This window comes from Carcharhinus amblyrhynchos, chromosome 26 (assembly GCF_965287045.1).
Source record: "Carcharhinus amblyrhynchos chromosome 26, sCarAmb.v2.hapA, whole genome shotgun sequence".
NCBI classification, from domain to species: Eukaryota; Metazoa; Chordata; class Chondrichthyes; order Carcharhiniformes; family Carcharhinidae; genus Carcharhinus; species Carcharhinus amblyrhynchos.
In genome coordinates, this window is record NC_137349.1 from 42,813,710 (window position 1) to 42,833,948 (window position 20,239).

General features: G+C 42.2%; 1 protein-coding gene across 2 annotated transcripts in view; it reads right to left on the reverse strand.

Moving 5' to 3' along the window:
• The window catches only part of ctns (cystinosin, lysosomal cystine transporter), a 50,480-nt gene that overhangs the window by 13,789 nt on the left and 16,452 nt on the right, over positions 1-20,239 (reverse strand). For both annotated transcript variants that reach the window (XM_080212927.1, XM_080212928.1), the window contains exons 6-7: positions 8,753-8,890; positions 913-1,012 (exon numbers count right to left, since the gene is read on the reverse strand). In XM_080212927.1, the coding sequence (XP_080069053.1) occupies positions 913-1,012; positions 8,753-8,890 (238 nt within the window). The remainder of the gene's footprint in view (positions 1-912; positions 1,013-8,752; positions 8,891-20,239) is intronic.

Consider the following 20,239-nt stretch of genomic DNA (forward strand, 5'->3'; position numbering starts at 1 on the left):
TTCTCCCTGGAGAGACAAAGGTTGAGAGGCAACCTGATAGAGGTTTATAAGATGTTGAGAGGAATAGATAGGGTGGATTCTCAGAGGCTATTTCCCAGGGCTGAAATGGTCGCTACGAGAGGACACAGATTTAAGGTGCAGGAAAGCAAGTACAGAGGAGATGTTAGGGGTAAGTTTTTCACTCAGAGGGTGGTGAGTGAATGGAATCGGCTGCCATCAGTGGTGGTGGAGGCGAACTCACTGGGGTCTTTTAAAAGACTTCTGGATGAGTATATGGGATCTAATGGGATTGGGGGTTATAGATAGGTCTATGGCTTAGTAGGTATACAAGTGATCGGCGCAACTAGTGGGCTGTAGTGTTCTATGTGCCAGTCCACTTTTGGAGAGGAGGATTGACTAACTGCACATAAAGGAATGAGTGGAATCAATGTTTTTGAAGAATGAACTAGATGGGTAAGCTACCTATCTTAAGTTTGCATAATAGATCCTGTGAACAGAGTAAAGTTTAGAAATAAAGGTTCCAGAGCCTCAAGTACAAGCTGTAGCAATCTGTGCTGTTATTAAATCTAGTCAATAACATGAATGCTGTAAGAAATGCTCCATATGACAGCCTTTAACATGCTACCAACTGGAATCAGAGACAGAATATGCCCAGAATGTGGCTGCAGAATAATAATCCTCAACCTGCAAGGTGGCAGACATATAGAACAAATTTACCACCTGCTAACTGAGCAGTGAAGTGGATTTCTTGAATAACCTGCCTCAGAGAGAAAGATTTCTGCTAAAGTAGTAATACCAGCTCTCCCCACAACCCCCCACTTCAGTAACTTGACCATGTCTTTCACCACTCCCCAATGAACATTTATTGAAATACGTTCCCAGCATTTGGGAAGAAGCTAAATTAAATATTACCTCGATATATGGAATCCAGAACAGACCAATGTTAAACATTCCATATGCAATGTGACCAGTCAGATTAAGTGCCAGAAAATCAAAATTCAATCCAACCACACTGAGAGGGAGAAACAAAAAGAGAAAAATACATATGAAGTAACACTCAATAATTTAGAAATTAATCTGTTTTCCATCACAGATCCAAAACAGAAAACACAATTTCTGTTACAAAAAAATGTTAAATTTTAATTCAGATGAAGTACAAGAGGTTGCGGACATGCTTGGAACAATCTGCGGTGTGTATCAGGGAATATGATCCTCAACTTGTATCCACCACATTTAGAAGAGTTAAGAGGCAACTTTATTAAAGGAATGTTGTAGTAAAAGATCCACTGGGAAACAGAGATAATTAAATTTGAAAATGAAATACTCCAGTTGCAAACAAGAATCTTGTACTTAAACAAAGCCACTGACATAGGTGTGAGGCTGAGTAAACAGACGGAGGTAAATAACATGGGAAAAGTGTGAAACGTTTAAAAGAAATAAAAAGTGACCAAAAGTGTATTTAATGGAAAAATAAAAACTCAGCAAGGAAGACCCATCCATGGCTTGTCAAGAAGTTAGGGATAGTATTAGATTATAAAAGGTTTACAATGTTGCAGGGGATGAGAGATCAAGCAAAGGATCTTCAAAACATTTTGAAAAAAGGAAAAATAAAGAATGAGTGTGCGCTAGTCAGAAATATTAAAACAGATAAGAAATTTTATTAATATGAAAAGGAAGACGGTGGCTAAAATACACAATTGTAAAAACAGAAAATGCTGGAAAATCTCAGCAGGTCTGACAGCATCTGTGGAGAGAGAATAAAGTCAATGTTTCAAGTCTGGATGACCCTTCGTCAGAGCAGCTAATGACTTAAATCACGAGACAAACAGTAATGTATCCAAGTTTGCTAATGATACCAAGCTGGGTGGAAAGGTAATACAGAAACGCAACATGCTGGAAAAATTCAGATTTGGCAGCATTGTGAAGCGTGTAAACAGAGTTAATGTTTCAAGTCCAATGACGCATCTTAGACGCCTGAAAATAGTAAGTTGTGAGAAAGATTAGGAGGCTGCAAAGAGATACAGACAGGTTACGCGAGTGGGGAAACAAGAGGGTAAATGAAATATAATAGAGAAGTGCAAAGTTCTACAGAATAGGGTTTTAAGAAGACTAAACTTGGAACATTGCTCAGTTTTGGTTTCCACAGTTAAGGATATACTTTTACTTTATACTCTGGGGGTTAAAGGGATCAAGGGATATGTGAGGGGAAGGAAATCAGGATATTGAATTCAATAATCGTGATCAAAATGAAAGGCAGGTCAGACTCAAAGGGCTGAATGGCCTGCTCCTGCTTCAAGGTTCTATATCCCTACGGAGGTTGGTGAAATGAAGGTTCAACAGATTGGTCACCTGATTGAGGAGGTTGTCCTATCATGGAAGGCGGAGGAAATTAGGCTTATTTTCTCTGGAGTTCAGAACAATAAGAAGCGATTTACAAACTTCAGACTTAATAAGGTGGGTGCTGAGTGGCTGCTTCTACCGGACAGGGAATCTAAAACACCAGAGCAGTTTCAAGATAAGGGGCTGATCATTTAGACCCCAGATGGGGAGAAATTATTTCACTCAAAGTGTTGCAATTTTCTATCCCAGTGGGTTGTGGATGCTCCATTGTTAAGAATGGGATTGACAGATGTTTGGTGTCTATGGGAATTAAGGGAAATAGGGAACAAGCAGGAGATCGGAGTTTGAAGTCCAGGATCAGCCATGATCATATGGAATGGTGGAGCCAGCTGTTTGACTGGCCATGTGGTCTCCTCCTGCTCCTATTTCTAGTGTAAAATGTACAAGATCCAGCAAATCCACTCTACGACAACATCATTCCATCAGTCAGAGTCACAGGGTCACATTGTAGGACAGGAGGGGGCTATTTGGCCCATTGAGTCAATACCTGCTGTGGGGCAATCCAATCAGTCTCATTCCTCCACTTTATCTATGCCCTCCTGCAAACTGATTTCTTCAAGAGCCTAACCATTTTTCTTTCCAATTCAATGATCTCTGCTTCCAGCACCCTCAAAGGCAGCAAATTCACTTGCAACATAAAGAATGCTCCCTACCATTCCCCCTGCATTGATTGCTCAAAGTGTTAAATCCTAGTCTTTGTACTAACAGCTGATGGGACCAGCTTTGCTGTGTTTACATTAGCTTCACCTGTCATTATCTTGTACACCTCTATCAAATTCACCTCAAATTTCTTTATTCCAAACAGAACAAACCCAGCTCAAAATCCTTTGGGCCATTCTGATAAATCTCTGTGCAATCATAACAACCCTCACATTCTTCATAAAATATAGTGTCCACATCTTGATTCAATACAGTTGGAGCTAAACGGAGCTTCATAAAGGTGCAGCCTGAAGTTCTCACCTTTTATCCTCAATTTGTTTATGAAGATCCCATATGCTTTGCTAGCTACCCTCTCAAAACATCCTTCGAAGATCTCTGCAAATGAAAACCCAGGTCCTTGGTTTCTGTACACATTTCACAACTATTCCATTTAGATAATTGCTCTTTAGTTGCTCCCCATTCCTCCTTTTATCGCTTGGGGTTAGCCTCAGAGTGAGAAGCAGGATGAAAGCATATAGTATCGAGCAGCACCAAGACAGACGCCAGGATAAACAGCAGCACTTTATACTAAGTCAGTCAACGTGTACTCAAACTGATATGGAAATAAGCAATCATGAAGTTCAACTGTAACCAGAGACAAAATACTGCGGGGTTTAATTCCTTCCATCAATCCACAAACTGTAGGAATGTTCCCAAAGCAACATATAAACTGCAAATTTACAAGAACTAGAATTGTCATGCGAGGTTAACCTTTTACATTCATTCTGACTGTGGGGGTTTCTGGCAGTGCCAGTATTCACTGTCCATCCTTAATTGGTCTCGAGGTGGCCGTGGTAAGCTGCCTTTTCAAACTGCTGTCGTCCACATGGTGCTGGTGCACCTACAATGCTATTGCAAGATTTTTACCCAGTGACAATGAAGGAACAGCGATAAAATTTCAAATCAGGTGACTTGGAGGGGAACTCGGATTGTGATGTTTCCGTGTATCTGCTTCCATGTATCCTTCTGATATGGATTTGGGAGCTAGTGAAGAAGCTCACATCCCGTGACGAAATAAAATGGTTAATCTTATGGTATGAATTTTAGTTCTGCTGTATTTCTGTGGTTTATCAGCAAGAAAACATTGAGGAAAGTAAAAAGGTTGTTCATTTAAATAATTGGTCAGATTAGGTATTTGAAATTTTCTATCTTGACGAATGTCACAGTATTATGTCACAGTTATTAATCTAAACACTTCCCTGGTAAAGTGTTCCACACATCCTTACTGAATGAAATTACGCCTAAAAGTAAGGGTTTGAAAATGGCACTAAAACCCCAGTTCTAATGCTTGAATTAACCTTCACAAACAACAACGCAGTGTAAATTCAAACAGCATAAATTACAGAATGTAAAATAACACGCAGACTGTGGCTGGTCAGCATAATCTGCTCAATAGTTTCCATATCCTCAGATCAATGCTATATCCTGAGTGCACACTCTGGGCAGCAGCGTGATTGCTGAGTGAAAATGGATCTGACAGAAACAGCAATTCAGCAACGTACACCGACAGCAGTCATGTGAACAGCACTGTAACCATACAACTGGGAGCTGATACACATTTCCATACTAAAATTGTGAAGTTTATTACCCTGAGGAGTGGTGAACATTTTAATCACAAGCCTGCAAATTGGCTTTCTCTCTCTTTTCCCAATGGTCCAGAATTTGCTGAATGAGGCATCGCACCGTGTACCAATTAGATTGGGTTCTTCAGCATGAAAATTAGTTCTGTGGTGTAATTTGGAAGCGTGTAGACAATGGTGCAGTGACAGCAACACGGCGCTGGAAACCTTAGTAAGCAACAAGTCAAACAGTTTGCCTCCTTAAACAGTGAGATTAAAGGGTTCAGAAAAAAAAACAAGAAAGACTAAGAAGGGTGAAAAAAGGGTGAGTGTAAAATCAGGTACAAGGAGGCAAAGTATGGGGAAAGAAACTTGGAGAGAAAAAGAAAAACAAAGAAGAAGTACAAAGAATAAAGAATAAGTCTCTATAGTTTAGAACATAGAAAAACTACAGCACAAACAGGCCCTTTGGCCCACAAGTTGCGCCGAACATATCCCTTCCTACTAGGCTTACCTATAACCCTCTACCTTACTAAGTCCCATGTGCTTATCCAAAAGTCTCTTAAAAGACCCTATCGAATCCGCCTCCACCCAATTCCAGGCACCCACCACCCTCTGAGTGATAAACTTACCCCTGACATCTCCTCTGTACCTACTCCCCAGCACCTTAAACCTGTGTCCTCTCGTAGCAGCCATTTCAGTCCAGGGAAAAAGCCTCCAAGAATCCACCCGATCAATACCTCTCAACGTCTTATACACCTCTATCAGGTCATGCACAAGAACATAAGAAATAGGAGCAGGAGTAGGCCATCTAGCCCTTCGAGCCCGCCCCGCCATTCAATAAGATCATGGCTGATCTGAAATGGATCAGTTCCACTTTCCCCCTTTCTCCCCATAACCCTTAATTCCCCTGTCTATCAGAAACCTATGTCTCGATAAGATCCCCCTCAGCCTTCTACCAACGAGTACAGACCCAGTCTATTCAGTCTCTCTTCATCGGCTAACCCCCTCATCTCCGGTATCAGCCTAGTAAACCTCCTCTGTACTCCCTCCAAGGCCAAAATATCCTTGCGCAAGTGCGGCGACCAAAACTGCACACAGTACTCCAGCTGCGGCCTCACCAGTGCCCTGTACAGTTGCAGCAAGACCTCCCTGCTTTTATATTCAATCCCCCTCGCTATAAAGGCCAGCATCCCATTCACCTTCTTGATCACCTGCTGCACCTGCAGACTGGGTTTTTGCGACTCATGCACAAGGACCCCCAGGTCCCTCTGCACCGTAGCATGCTGCAGCTTTTCACCTTTTAAATAATCCTTCCTACTATTATTTCTACCAAAGTGGATAACCTCACACTTACTAACAATATACTCCAACTGCCAGGTCCTCGCCCACTCGCTCAGCCTATCCAGATCTCTCTGCAGACTTTCCACACCCTCCACGCAATTTGTTTTTCCACTCATCTTCGTGTCATCAGCAAATTTCATCACCCTACACTCAGCCCCCTCCTCCAGATCATCTATATAAATGGTAAACATCCTTTGTCTCTCTAAGGAGAAAAGACCGAGCTCTCTCAACCTATCCACATAAGGCATGCCACACAATCCAGGCAACATCCTTGTAAATCTCCTCTGCACCCTTTCTATGGCTTCCACATCCTTCCTGTAATGAGGCGACCAGAACTGAGCACAGTACTCCAAGTGGGGTCTGACCAGGGTCTTATAAAGCTGCAGCATTATCTCCCAACTCCTAATCTCAATTCCTCGATTGATGAAGGCCAGTACACCATACACCTTCTTAACCACATCCTCTACCTGCAAAACTGATTTGAGCGTCCTATGAACCCGGACCCCAAGATCCTTCTGATCTTCCACACTGCTAAGAGTCTTACCCTTAACATTATATTCCTTCATCCCATTTGACCTGCCAAAATGAATTGTTTTAGTGATCGCGTCTCAGAAGAACAGGGGGAAGGGGGGAACCATGAACTCTGCACAGTTCTGACTCTCGCCAACTTTTACAGATGCACCATAGAAAGCATTCTTTCTGGTTGTATCTCAGCTTGGTATGACTCCTACGCTGCCCAAGACCGCAAGAAACTGCAAAGGTTGTGAATGCAGAGAGTGGGTGTCAACGGGTGCTATTTGGATTGGCGGATGGTGACTAGTGGAGTGCCCCAGGGATCGGTGCTGGGGCCTCAGCTTTTTACCATTTATATAGATGATCTGGAGGAGGGAACCGAGTGTAGGGTGTCGAAATTTGCTGATGACACCAAGATTGGGGGAACGGCAAATTGTGCGGAGGGTGTGGAGAGTCTGCAGAAGGATCTAGATAGGCTGGGCGAATGGGCCAGGAAATGGCAAATGGAATTTAATGTTGGCAAGTGTGAGGTGGTCCACTTTGGTAGGAATAATGATAGGAAGGACTATTACTTACGTGGCGAAAAACTGCAGCAGGCGACGGTGCAGAGGGACCTCGGGGTCCTTGTGCATGAGTCGCAAAGACCCAGCTTGCAGGTGCAGCATGTGGTCAGGAAGGCGAATGGGATGCTGGCCTTCATAGCGAGGGGGATTGAATATAAAAGTAGGGAGGTCTTGCTGCAGCTGTATAGGGCATTGGTGAGGCCGCAGCTGGAGTACTGTGTGCAGTTTTGGGCGTCGCACCTGAGCAAAGATATTTTGGCCTTGGAGGGAGTGCAGAGGAGGTTTACTAGGCTGATGCCGGAGTTGAGGGGGTTGAGCTATGAGGAGAGGCTGAATAAACTAGGCTTGTACTCGTTAGAGTTTAGAAGAATGAGGGGAGATCTCATTGAGACGTATAAGATGATGAATGGGATGGATAGGATAGAGGTGGAGAGACTCTTCCCGCTCAAAAAAGACAGTAGGACTAGGGGGCACAGCCTCAAGATAAAAGGGGGGGGGGCGGTTTAGAACGGAGTTGAGGAGGAACTTCTTCACTCAAAGGGTGGTGAATCTCTGGAATTCTCTGCCCGTTGAAGTGGTGGAGGCTGCCTCGCTAAATATTTTTAAGACGCAGGTTGATGGGTTTTTGATAAGAGAGGGGATTAAGGGTTATGGGGAGAGGGCGGGAAAGTGGAACTGAGCCACGACAGATCAGCCATGATCTTATTGAATGGTGGGGCAGGCTTGAAGGGCTAGATGGCCTACTCCTGCTCCTATTTCTTATGTTCTTATGTTATGAATGCAGACCAGTCCATCACTCAAACAAGCCTCCCACCCATTGACACAGTCTACACTGCCTTTGGAAAAACATGATGTGGAGATGCCGTTGTTGGACTGAGGTAAACAGAGGGTTCAAGTCCAACAAGTTTGACTTGTTGGACTTTAACCTAGTGTTCTGAGACTTCTTACTTTGGAAAGACAGCCAGCATAATCAAGGACCCACGCACCCTGGACACATTCTCTATTCTACCTTCTTCCATTGGGAAAAAGATACCAAAGTCTAAGATCATGTACCAATCGACTTCAAGAACAGCTTCTTCCCTGCAGCCAGACTTTTGAATAGACCTAGCAAACAAAGTTGATCTTTCCATACACCGTAGCTATGACTGTAATACCACATTCTGCACACCCTCTTCTTTCCTTCTCCCCTATGTATTCTTATGCTTTGTCTGCAGAACACACGAAAAACTACTTTTCACTGTACACAAATCAAATTAAAGAAGTCATTAATAATTATCACATCATTAAAAGATTACTTGCACTATTAGTTATGAGACTTAACTTTGGCTTAATGGGCAATTATGTGCAAATATAGAAATTGCAGGGAGGTTAAGTATGAGATGTCATTTTTGCTAAATTACAAGCAATTTGTGACAATCTATATTGTATGATTGATAGGGTCTCGTTTTCTGCCCACGAGTTGCTAACCAGCTTAAAAATTAAAAACGAGCATCTTTCACACACCCTTATTTTTGCTACAAATTACAACCATTGGTATGACAGTAAATTACAGCTACTGCGGCAATGAAAATCACCAGCACAAAACTCCTGTTAGACAATAATTAGCAGCGATGTAAACCTTTTTGTACACACAAAATTTTATGTTGCAAAGAGCTCCTCATATGAACAGTTTACCTTTTCCGTTTCCAGTTTTCAATCACTTGCGGATAAAAGGAGATAGACCAGGCCACAAAATAAATCCAGCCAATCACCTGACATATGATCCTCAGGGCACTGCTCTGCACCACCAGAAAATGAATTCTTGCCAGAGTTCTACAAAAACAGCAGAACACAGTCAGTTAAAGAAGTAGGAACAACTAAGCACTGAAATGTATACAACACCTTTCACGATAAATCTCTCAGAGGTCTAAGGAAAAAAAATGACAAGATTTATTCAGAACAATGCTTAAAAACTCTGATGTGACAGAGGAGAGAGAGAGATGAATGGAGTTTGGTGGAATTTGTAGCACTGGAAGTAGTGAGGGGTTAGGACCTTGATGGGACTTAAACACACAAATGTAGGACAAACTTATACTTTTTCTCATCAACATATAGATCGGTGGATCCAAAGACTGCAAGGATCTACTGGTGATCTCACGACAGCCTATGAAATACACATGGTCTGATCTCTCCTATTTTGTAACAGTACGTGTTACACACAGGCAATAGTCTGAGGTTTAGCAATGACCATCCATTGTTTGGAATTTGGCTAAATTAATTTTAATCTCAATTTCACATTTCTGTCTCCCTCAACAATCTTTCACTCCCTTGTTTATCAAGGATCTTTCTACCTCTGACTTAAAGAAATTCTGCATCATTCGCCTTTTGAGGCAGGAAATTTTGAAGACTCTCAACCCCAAATTCTCCTCACCTCACCCTTAAAACGGATGACCCCTAATTTTTAAAGTGGCCCCCCAGGTCTAGATTCTCCCACAAGAGGACATCCACCCTGTCAACACCCCTCACGATTTGTTTCAGTCGTCACCTCTTATTCCTCTAAGCTCCAGTGGATACAGCCCAGCTTATTCAGCCTTTCCTCTCAAGACAACTCACCCATTCCAGGAATTAATCGAGTAAACCATTGAAATACGTCCATCACGTTTACATCCTTCCAAAAGGTGACCAATACTGGATTCACTCTCCAGATGTGGTCTCACCAATGTCCTGCGTAACTATAGTATAATCTTCATACTCTTGTATTCAATTCCCCTCACAATAAACAATAAGTTCAAAGATGTGCAGGTTAGGTGGATTGGCCATGCTTAAATTGCCTCAGTGTCAGGGGTACTAGCTAGAGTAAATGCGTGGGGTTATGGGGATAGGGCCTGGGTGGGATTGTAGTCAGTGCAGACCTGATGGGCTGAATGGCCTCCTTCTGCACTGTATGTTTCTATGATTAGCTTTGGTAATTATTTGCTGTACCCGTAGGCCAACATTTGCGATGTGTTCGGACACCCAGATTCCTCTGAATCTGAGCTCTGCAATTTCCCACCATTTAAATAATATGCTTCTGTTTTATCTGTCCTGCCAAAACGGCCATCATATTATAATCCATTCGCCACTCACCTATCTCTATCCTTTTGCAGCTTCCTTATGTACACTTCACAATTTACTTTCCTCCCTATCTTGGAGACATCAGCAAATTTAGCAACCATTCCTCTGTCCCTTCATCCAAATCATTTATATAAGTTGCAAAGAATTGCAGCCCCAGCACTGATCCTTGTTAATCCAGCAATTCAAATTAAAAGAGGTTGGGCTACAAATCAAATCCCAAGTAGTACCCTGTCCTAAAATCTACATCTTGTAGCTCTGGAAGATTGCTCCAAGATCCACCCCAAAGCAGCTCCACTTGTGAATCAGATACACCTATTTAATCTGCCTTGCTCAAGATATATCAACAGTTGCTAATAAGCTCCACATCACCAAGAGCGACAGAAATGAATACCACTTGTTACCCATCGCCTTTCCATACTCACTTCCCTCCCCACAAAAACCCACCTTACTCAAAGGACAAGGGCTATCCAGAGTGATAATCCATCCAGTACAAGTATCACCCCCTCCTCCCCCCCAAATCCTTAATATATTTGTAAGAGTCTCTTTTAATACATTTTGAGGCCTTCCCAAACAGCTGCTGTTGTTAATCACTTTCTACCCACGACTAACATCACAAATATTCTTGAGTAAATTTCTGGACAAGGTCAAGGAATGTAGGCTAAACCTGCAACGGTAGGGGTCAGAGTTAGAGGCTTCACAGAGGAATTAGAGCAACAAACCACTATCAAAAGTTTGAAATTCTCAGCCAAGTTCCACGCGTATAAACGTGCCAAGACTTCTGCAGGATTCTGATGCTCAGTGGTGAATGTCTGATATTTCACTAATTCAATCGGAACAAGCCAAAATTTTTAAAGCCACCGTTAGCAATAAATTTTTCCCCATAAATTTTCCTTCATGATGTTGATGGTTAAAATCCAAGCTTAACAGTTTGGACTTGAATTATTCCACCTTTGAAGTTATATCCATGCTCATTGACTAGTTCCTGATCTGACAACACCCTGAATTTAAAATGGTCTTCCTTGTGGAAGGACGGATAAGGAGGGCTGATTGGCCTCTTTTATGCTTTAACTTTTCCATGGTTGTGTTCAAATTCCTCCATTGTCTCCTTACTCCTCATAACTTCTTGAGAATCACAACTGCAGGTAGTATGTGCCTGTCCATTACTGGTGTCTAGCATATTGTTGAGTTCCAACAATTACGTGGTGCATTAAGCTATGTAATTGGGTTCCAAATCCCCATCTCTCTCTCGGTCTCCACTGAAATTGCTCCCAAAATCTACCTCGGACTAATTTTTTTACCCTGTCCTGTTATCTCCAGCTGCTCAGTCATATTGGAGAGATAATATCCTGCAAAGTACTTTGGGATGTTTCACTGTGGCGTGATCAAGACATATATTCATCAGCTAGACTACTTTAGAAAGTCATTTTTTCTGTGCATTTCCAAATGGCATGGAGATGCTGGCGTTGGACTAGGATGGGCACAGTAAGAGGTCTGTCAACACCAGGTTAAAGTCCAACGAGCAGCATGATAGCACAGTGGTTAGCACTGCTGCTTCACAGCTCCAGGGACCTGGGTTCGATTCCTGGCTCGGGTCACTGTGTGTGGAGTTTGCACATTCTCCTCGTGTCTGCGTGGGTTTCCCCCAGGTGCTCCAGTTTCCCCTCTCAGTCCAAAGATGTGTGGGTTAGGTTGATTGGCCGTGCTAAAATTGCCCCTTACTGTCCAGGGATGTGTAGGTTAGAGTGATTAGCAGGTAAATATGTAGGGATATGGGGGTACAGCCTGGGTGGGATTGTGGTCAGTGCAGACTTGATGGGCCGAAGGGCCTCTTTCTACACCGTAGGGTTCTATGGTTTATTTGGTAGCTTTCAGCACATTGGCCCATTTCCAGATTGGCAATTGCTGAGCTGGCAAATTGTCTCCAGCTGGTAATTTGATGCCTTGCAGCAGTTTCAAAGTAATAACAGTCAGGTGGACCGTTCCAGCCACCTTCAAACAAAGTTAAATCTACACAGATCTTACATTCTTGTAATGGTGCTACAGCCAAAATAATAGCAGTCCCAGCACAACGATAAGAGACCTTCAGTTTACTAACCAGAAACCAGAGTCTCCCTGAAGAAATCCTGACTCCAATTAAACACCAAAGTGCAGCCTTGGAAATATACATCATGTCATGTAGCAAAATAAGGCTCAAACTCCAGACAGTGATTAACAGAACAATTATACATATTACAAAGCAAACTCCAAAGGTATAAAACTCCGACTGACTGGATCAAGAGCAGGCCAATCCCAGTAAGTCCCTAGCAGGTCAAATGACACCTTTACAAGGTTATGACGTCTCATTGTGTCCAACAGGAGGTATATCACATGACATCCCCTAAGCTAACTCTCTATGTCCCCTATCCTGTTGTGGGAATCTTGTTCTGGAAGAAGGAACTGAAGGCACTGTTGCTAAGTTTGCAGATGGTACAAAGATATGTAGAGGGACAGGTAGTATTGAGGAAGCAGGGAGGCTGCAGTAGGATTTGGGCAGGTTAGGAGAGTGGGCAAAGACGTGGCAGACGGAATACAATGTGGAAAAGTTCCTTCTTTGGAAGGAGGAACGGAGGCATCGATATTGTCCAAATGTGGAAATGTTTCAGAAATCAGAAACACAGAGGGGCTTGGGAGTCATTGTTCAAGATTCTCTTAAGGTTAATGTGCAAGTTTAGTTGGTAATTAGGAAGGCAAATGCAATGTTAGCATTGAGAGGGCTAGAATACAACAGGAGGGATGTACTTCTGAGGCTGTATAAGGCTCTGGTCAGACCCCACGCAGAGTTTCAGGAGCAGTTTTGGGCCCTGAACCCAAGGATGAAAGTGCTGGCCTTGGAAAGGGTCCAGAGGAGGTTCACAAGAATGATCCCCGGAATGAAGAGCTCGTTGTATGAAAAACAGTTGAGGACTCTGGATCTGTACTCGGAGTTTAGAAGGATGAGGGGGTTCTTATTGAAACTTACAGGACATTGCAAGGCCTGGATAGAGTGGACATGGAGAGGATGTTTCCACTATTAGGGGAAACTAGAACCAGAGGGCACATCAGGCTAAAGGGACAATCCTTTAAAACAGAGATGAGGAGAAATTTCTTCAACCAGAGAGTGGGGAATCTGTGGAACTTTTTGACACAGAAGGCTGTGGAGGCCAGGTCATTGAGTGTCTTTAAGACAAAGACAGATAGGTTCTTGATTAATAAGAGGATCATGGGTTATGGGAAAATGGCAGGAGAATGGGGATGAGAAAAATATCAGCCATGATTGAATGGCGGAGTAGAGTCGATGGGCCGAGTGGCCTAAGTTTGCACCTACGTCTTATGGCAACACACCAAGGTTCCTTCAGCAGCACCTTCCAAACCTACAAGAACAAAGACAGGAGTTGCATGGTAATACCACTGGCTGGAAGTTCCCCTCCAAGCCCCACTAGATCCTGATTTGGAACTATACTGCTGCTCAGTCACTGGGGCTGGATCAAAATCCTGGAACTCCCTCTCTAATAGCAGCAGTTCAAAAAGGCAGCTCACACCAGCCAGTGATATCTACATCCTATGACTGGATAAATAAAACCAAACTTCCAGCATTAACACTGACCATTTTACAGGGCCCTCACTTGTTGACATGTTACGGAGCAGTGACTGACCACTACTGGACCACAGCATCCTCCCCTCTTCCCCAGTTGCTCTATTTTCTCACAATATCAACTCTAATGAAGGGTCATCTAATTCGAGACGATGGCTCTATTCTCTCTCCACAGATGCTGTCAGACCTGTTGAGACATTCCAGTATTTTCTGGTTTTGTCTCAGATTCCAGCATCTGTAGTATTTTGCTTTTATACTCTTATTTTCTCATGGGGTTCACATTTTCACTTGTGTTCAATGTACTTTCAGTTCAATATTTCAATTTCCTTTGATCGTCCTGACATTCTTATTGCTGCTCCTTATTACTCACTCTCTGCCCATCTCTCTCTCTCTCTCTCTCATTTAGACGACCCACCTCTCATCTAGCACCTTACGAGTCCAATATCAGCAATACATCAATGAAGTGTAGGCATTCTCCAACACTTTTAACCATCGCCTCAGACACTAATCACAAAAAAAACTCAAACCTCCAAGTCTGGCTACAAATTATTTTTTTTAAATTCTTTCAGGGAGGGGACATCACTGGCAAGGTAAGCACTTCTTGCCCATCCCAAATTATCCTTCACCCTGTGGCATGTCACATCATTTCACAGGGCAGTTAAGAGTCAACCAACGGAGATTATTAATTGAGCTTAAATGCCACTAGAGGCTGCGTTGGGGTTTGAACCCATGTCCCCAGAGCATTAGCCTGAGCCACTGGATTAATAGTCAAGTGACACTAAACCACCATTCCCACTTTTGCTGACTACAGATCACTTCAGGCTGCACCCATTCCACAAGGCCCGAATTTCAATCCATATTATTCTACTGCCAACTGGGGTTCTGCTCCTTTGTAAGCTGCAATTAGAAACATCAATCCAATAATCAGGGGATAAACGAAGCTCCCCTTGCTCACAGGGCAGTCAATACAAAGAATGGAAAGTGGGCAAATGCTGACTGTCAGGTAGAGAAATGGACATTTATAATTACATTTTCTTCATGATAGAATAAGGCAGCAAAGGCAGCTGTGGCCCTGTGCCAGCTCTTTGAAAAAATTATAGTTTTACTTCTCTAACTTTGTTCCATTGCTCTGAAATGGTTCCTCTTCAAGTACATAAAATTAAACTTCAGTTGAAAACGAACTGTGCTTTATGAATATACCTTTCTCACCCATCATTCAAATAGAAGCAAGTTGGGCACTGCATGTTAACATGCTGAGCACCTGGTGCTCAGGACCAGGAAAACAAAGAGGTAACTAGGGATGGGCAATAAATACTGGCCAACCAACGACGTTCACGTCCCATGAATGAATTAATAAAGGACTTTGAGGTGGGAGGGTGAACAGCCAGAGCTCAAAGTCCATATCAGCACCACCAACATGGGTAGAAAGGAGGATATGATACAGAACTTAGGAAGGAAATTAGAAAGCAGACCTCAAAAACATTCCATGCATGAGTTAATGTAGAAAAAAGGAGGAAGCCAATGAATGGCTGGAGAATGGTGCAGGAGGAATTCCTGTGACACCTGGACTGCTCTTGGGGTGGGGGGGCTGTATCGGTCTATAGATGTATAGGGTTGCAACGTAACAGCTGGGACCGATGTCCTCATGGAATTAGTTGGCTACTACTGTGGGAAGAAACAGAACATCAAGGGAAAACCCACACAATCACAGGGAGAACGTGCAAACTCCATGTGCCAGTCACCCAAGGCCTGAACTAAACCCTGGCATTGTGAGACAGCAGTGATAACCACTGTTAAAATTAAGGAACAACTGGGTGCATGCTAATGCACAAACTAGCAGAAAAGACGTAGAGGAACAAATTTGCCAAGAAATTACAAACAGAGTAGGCTGTTCAGCTCCTTGAGCCTGCCCACCATTTAATATCATGGCTGAGCTGATATTACCCTCAAATCTGCATCTCACCCTCTTGCTTAACCAAGAATCTATCCACCTCTGCCTTAAAAATATTCAAAGACTCCCTTCCTGAAAAGGCAGTCAAAGATCCACGACCTTTAAGGAAAACAAAAATCACCATTTTTTCATTCATTTATGGGACATGGATGTCACTGGCTGGCTGGTGCTTATTGCCCATCCCTAGCTGCCCGAGGGCAATGGAGAATCAGCCACCTTGCTGTGGATCTGGAGTCACATGGGGCATCTGTTTTAAACAGTGACTCCCTTGTTCTAGATTCTCCCACAAAAGGAATACCTGTTCAATTCATCCACCATCACCTTGATTTCAATTATCAATTCTCCAGACTCACTTTCTGTAGGACTAATGCTCAGTTTGTTAACTCTCTTCTTTTTAAAAATATTTATAGAAACTTACTGATTTTGTATTTCTGGCTGGTTCTCTCTCATACTCTAACCTTTATTTATCATCCTTTGTTCTTCTGACCCTCCACCTGTCTTTGTACAATTACATGCTTTCTCTTTAAATTTGATATTATCTCTAACCTTTCCAGCTACAGATAGTACGTCTGTTCCTGTTTTTTCCTTACTCGTTGGAATATATCTATCACGTGCATTCTGAAATATCTCCTTAAACGTTTGTCACTGCATTTCTATTGACCAATCGCTTAACCTAATTTGTCAATTACTTCAGACTGCTCTGATTTCATGCTCTCATAGTTACCCTTATGTAAGTTTGAAAATATAGTCTTGGACTCACTCTTCTCTCCCTCAAACTGAATACAAAATTCAATCATATTATGGTTACTGTTACTCTGGGACACCTTCACTCAGATTATTAATTACTCCCATCTTGATGCACAATACCAGGTCTAGAATAGCTTGCTCACTTGTTGGTTCTAATAAACTATCCCAAAAACATTGAGTGAACTCCTCACCTACACTATCTTTGCCACCTGACTTTTCCAGTCCATACGTGGATTAAAACCTCCCATGGTTATTGTCACTTTCTGACAACCTCCAATTATTTCTTCCTTTGCGCTCCACCCTACCATGCAGTAATTATTAGGAGGCCTATACATGACTCCTGGAATTGACTTCTTGCCTTTATCATTTCCCATTTCTGCTCAAACTGTTTCCATATCCTGAACTTGGGTCTTCCCTTTTCACTGTTAATACCATCATGAACAAACTGAGCCATCCTGCACCTTTGCCTCAATTCCTGTTCTCCCTAAATATTCCTTCAATGTTCAGATCCCAGTCCACGACCTCCTGCAGCTATATCTCTGTAACGGCTCTCAAATATATTCATTTATTTCTATTAGGAGAAATTATGAAGAGTGCAAAAACTATTGTGTACCGATAACGAGGGACTTTAATTATCCTAAAAAGGAGTGGGATAATAATGGTGTCAATAGCAGAAAGTGCACCCAAACATTTTCCTGATCAGTTATGTTTCCAGTCCAACAAGAAAGGTTGCATTGCTGGATCTGGATCTGGGGAACGAGATGGGTCAAGTGACAACATATAGCAGTGATCATGGTATTATAATATGGAAAAGGACAAGAAACAATCCAGAGTTTTCTGTAGTTAACTGGAGGACAGGTTAAGGGTGGTAATCTGGTTAAATTGGAATCAAGATTGGCAGTCAAAAATGTTAACAACTGGCTACCTTTGAAGAGGAGACAATTTAGTCAAGGTGTCATTCCCAAGAGGTACAAAAGGTGGGAGGGCAATCGAAGCCAAAGCCAGAGGCCCCTGGGTGAGAGATGTAGTAAACTGAAGCAGATAAAAGGGGGGTGAGAGTATGACAGAAGCAGCAGTGTTAATACATTTTGATAGGGAGAATGAAGAGAGCCAATATAAAATGGGATGGTTGAATGAAGAGATGCCTGGAATACATGCACACAAATTGTTAAAGGTGGTGGGGCTGGCTAAAAAACTAGTTAAAGGCCACAAGGGATGGACTTCATAAATAGAGGCGCAGAGAACAAAAACAAGGAAGTTATAAGGAACCTTTAGATAACAATGCTCCAGTTCAGGCTAAGTCAGTGTGTCCAATTCCGGGCATCACACTTTAGAGCGGACGTGAAGGTTTTGGAGAGTGTTCAGAAAAGAATCACAAATTGTTGCAGCACAGAAAGAGGTGATCTGACTATCGTGCCCGCACCAGCTTTTTTTTAATGGTTCAACAGGACTTGTTAAAATGTACAGAGGTCTTTGAAAGTAATACAAAGGAAGGAGGAGGAGGGAGTGTGCCCTGTGCTCGCATCGATATGCAAAAGCTCAGTTGTTCTCTCCTTTTTGCTCACAGTCACTGTGTAAAAGTAGAAAGGCTACAAATAAAAAGCAATATAAATGGTTAGGAATCAGATTAAAAACTCTGGAAGTTAGCCTGCACCCCAATTTCTTTTGATTTTGGCATTAGGACGAGCATAATGTGTTTCACTCCAGGTATGATTCAATTGACCCACTAGATAGCTTTTATTAAACCAAACTTTATTTAAGAATAGGAGTTATATTCTAACAAAAAGAATTAGCACAACTTTTACCAATTGAAATATTTAAACATGACAAGAGTTAATTCTTAAGTTATCTGTCTCCTAGAACAATAGAAAAGCTACAGAACAGGAGGTTGCCATTTGGCCAATCTTGTCCATGCCAGGCAGCCCGAGGACACTCAGGTATCCTTTCTAATCCCACCTTCCTACACCCAGCCCATTGTCCCGTAGCTTACGGCACTTAAGGTGCAGATCCAGGCATTTAAAAACGTTTAGGGTCTCTGCCTCCACCAACAACTTGAACAGTGATTTCTAGACACCCACCACCTGTTACATAAAAAGTTCTTCGTATTCCCTCTACACCCACTGCCACTTATCTTGTATCTACATCCCTTGGTTCTGTCCACTCTTCCGCCCTCAATTTTTTGCAGCTCTATTAAGTCACCTCTCAGCCGCCTTTGTTCCAATGAAAATAACCCCCAACCTATCCAATCTCTTCTCATAACTACATTAGATATAGTTCCAATTTAAGCAATATCCCCCAGTCACAAATCTTCCTTCAGAATCAAGTAGCTCAAAAAAGGATATGCTCACATGGAGACTAGATTTCCAGCTTTTAACACCTCTGAACAGAGAAAAAGACACCTGTTTTCTGATTCCCATACAGCAATATTTAAAGAAGAATATATCTTCAAACAGCAGAACTTCAAAGAGAGACCTCTTGCCTGGCAGATCCCAGTCTCCAATCGCCAGAGAAAGAAAAAGCTGCTTCCTTCCAAAAATCCCAAGCTGCAACTGAGCTTATCCCTGCCCAGTCACAAGGCATTTCTTGCCAATCAACCTAATCAAGCCCCAGAGGAAAAAACAAATTACAGATTTGCATTAGCCCAGATTAAACAAACATTACAGCAATTAAAAATAATTCTGTACCATCAGTACGTAGGCTGCTGGTTATAGACAAGATGGCACTATAAACAGAAACAACTGCTAAAAGAAATCCTGCAAAGATACATTTTTTAAAGACACAGTTTTGTCACAAAACAGTTATAAATATTCAGCTTTTTACTTGCAGCTTGGAAGGTGGTGGAGGGCTAATCACAGACACTACAAATCTGGAGTCTTTTTCTTACAAATAGTTTTAATATCCTACAGCAACGATAGAAAACACTCTATAGAGATGAAATGAAACACGAGTTCTTTAAAGGGCAGCTGAGAATTACTAACAGTGAGTTTCAGTTAAGATAACCCAAATTTAGTTGCTAAGAATACCTTGAAAATGGAACAAGTACCAATATATGATGGGATAAATTCATTTTTAATATAGAAATTATTTTCTATAATAATCTTAATGTCAAAATGAGCCAGCTTAGCTTTCAAACAAAAGGAAGCTGCCTGATTCAATAAAACTAAGAACACCAGAAATGAGGAGAAGAAAAATTGTTTACCCACATTTTAATATATCTGGCACTCTTTTCCCTTCCACCCACCCCAAATCAACAGTATTCTAACAAACACACTGGAAGGTCAGCCCGGAGGTATGGAACAGGTTGTGGATGAACATTATCCCAACAGCAGGACACACTATGAATAAAAACAAACCACTGAATGTCATTACGTCACAAGACTCACGAAGCTCATGCCCACAACCTAACCATTCTGGGAAGATTTTCTGTCGCATTCCTTTCTTAAACATATTAATTATGATGGGCAGAGAGTATAACTTGATTGCAGCTGATGTACGGATTGCATGCTGTGAAACTGCTAAGTGCAGCTATTGATCATTGTATCCAGTAAATTGTATCCAGTTCCCTCCAACACTGTTTATTCCATCGTCTGACATTACATGGGTTATCTGGCAGTAGGTTTGTGGCAATATTCTTACTTTAAACTGTGGATGAGGTCTATAAGAATACTTCCAGACATGGGGAACTTCAGTTACGTGGATCAGTTGGAGAAGCTGGGACTGTTCTCCTTTGAGGAGAGATAGATGAGAGATTTGATAGAGA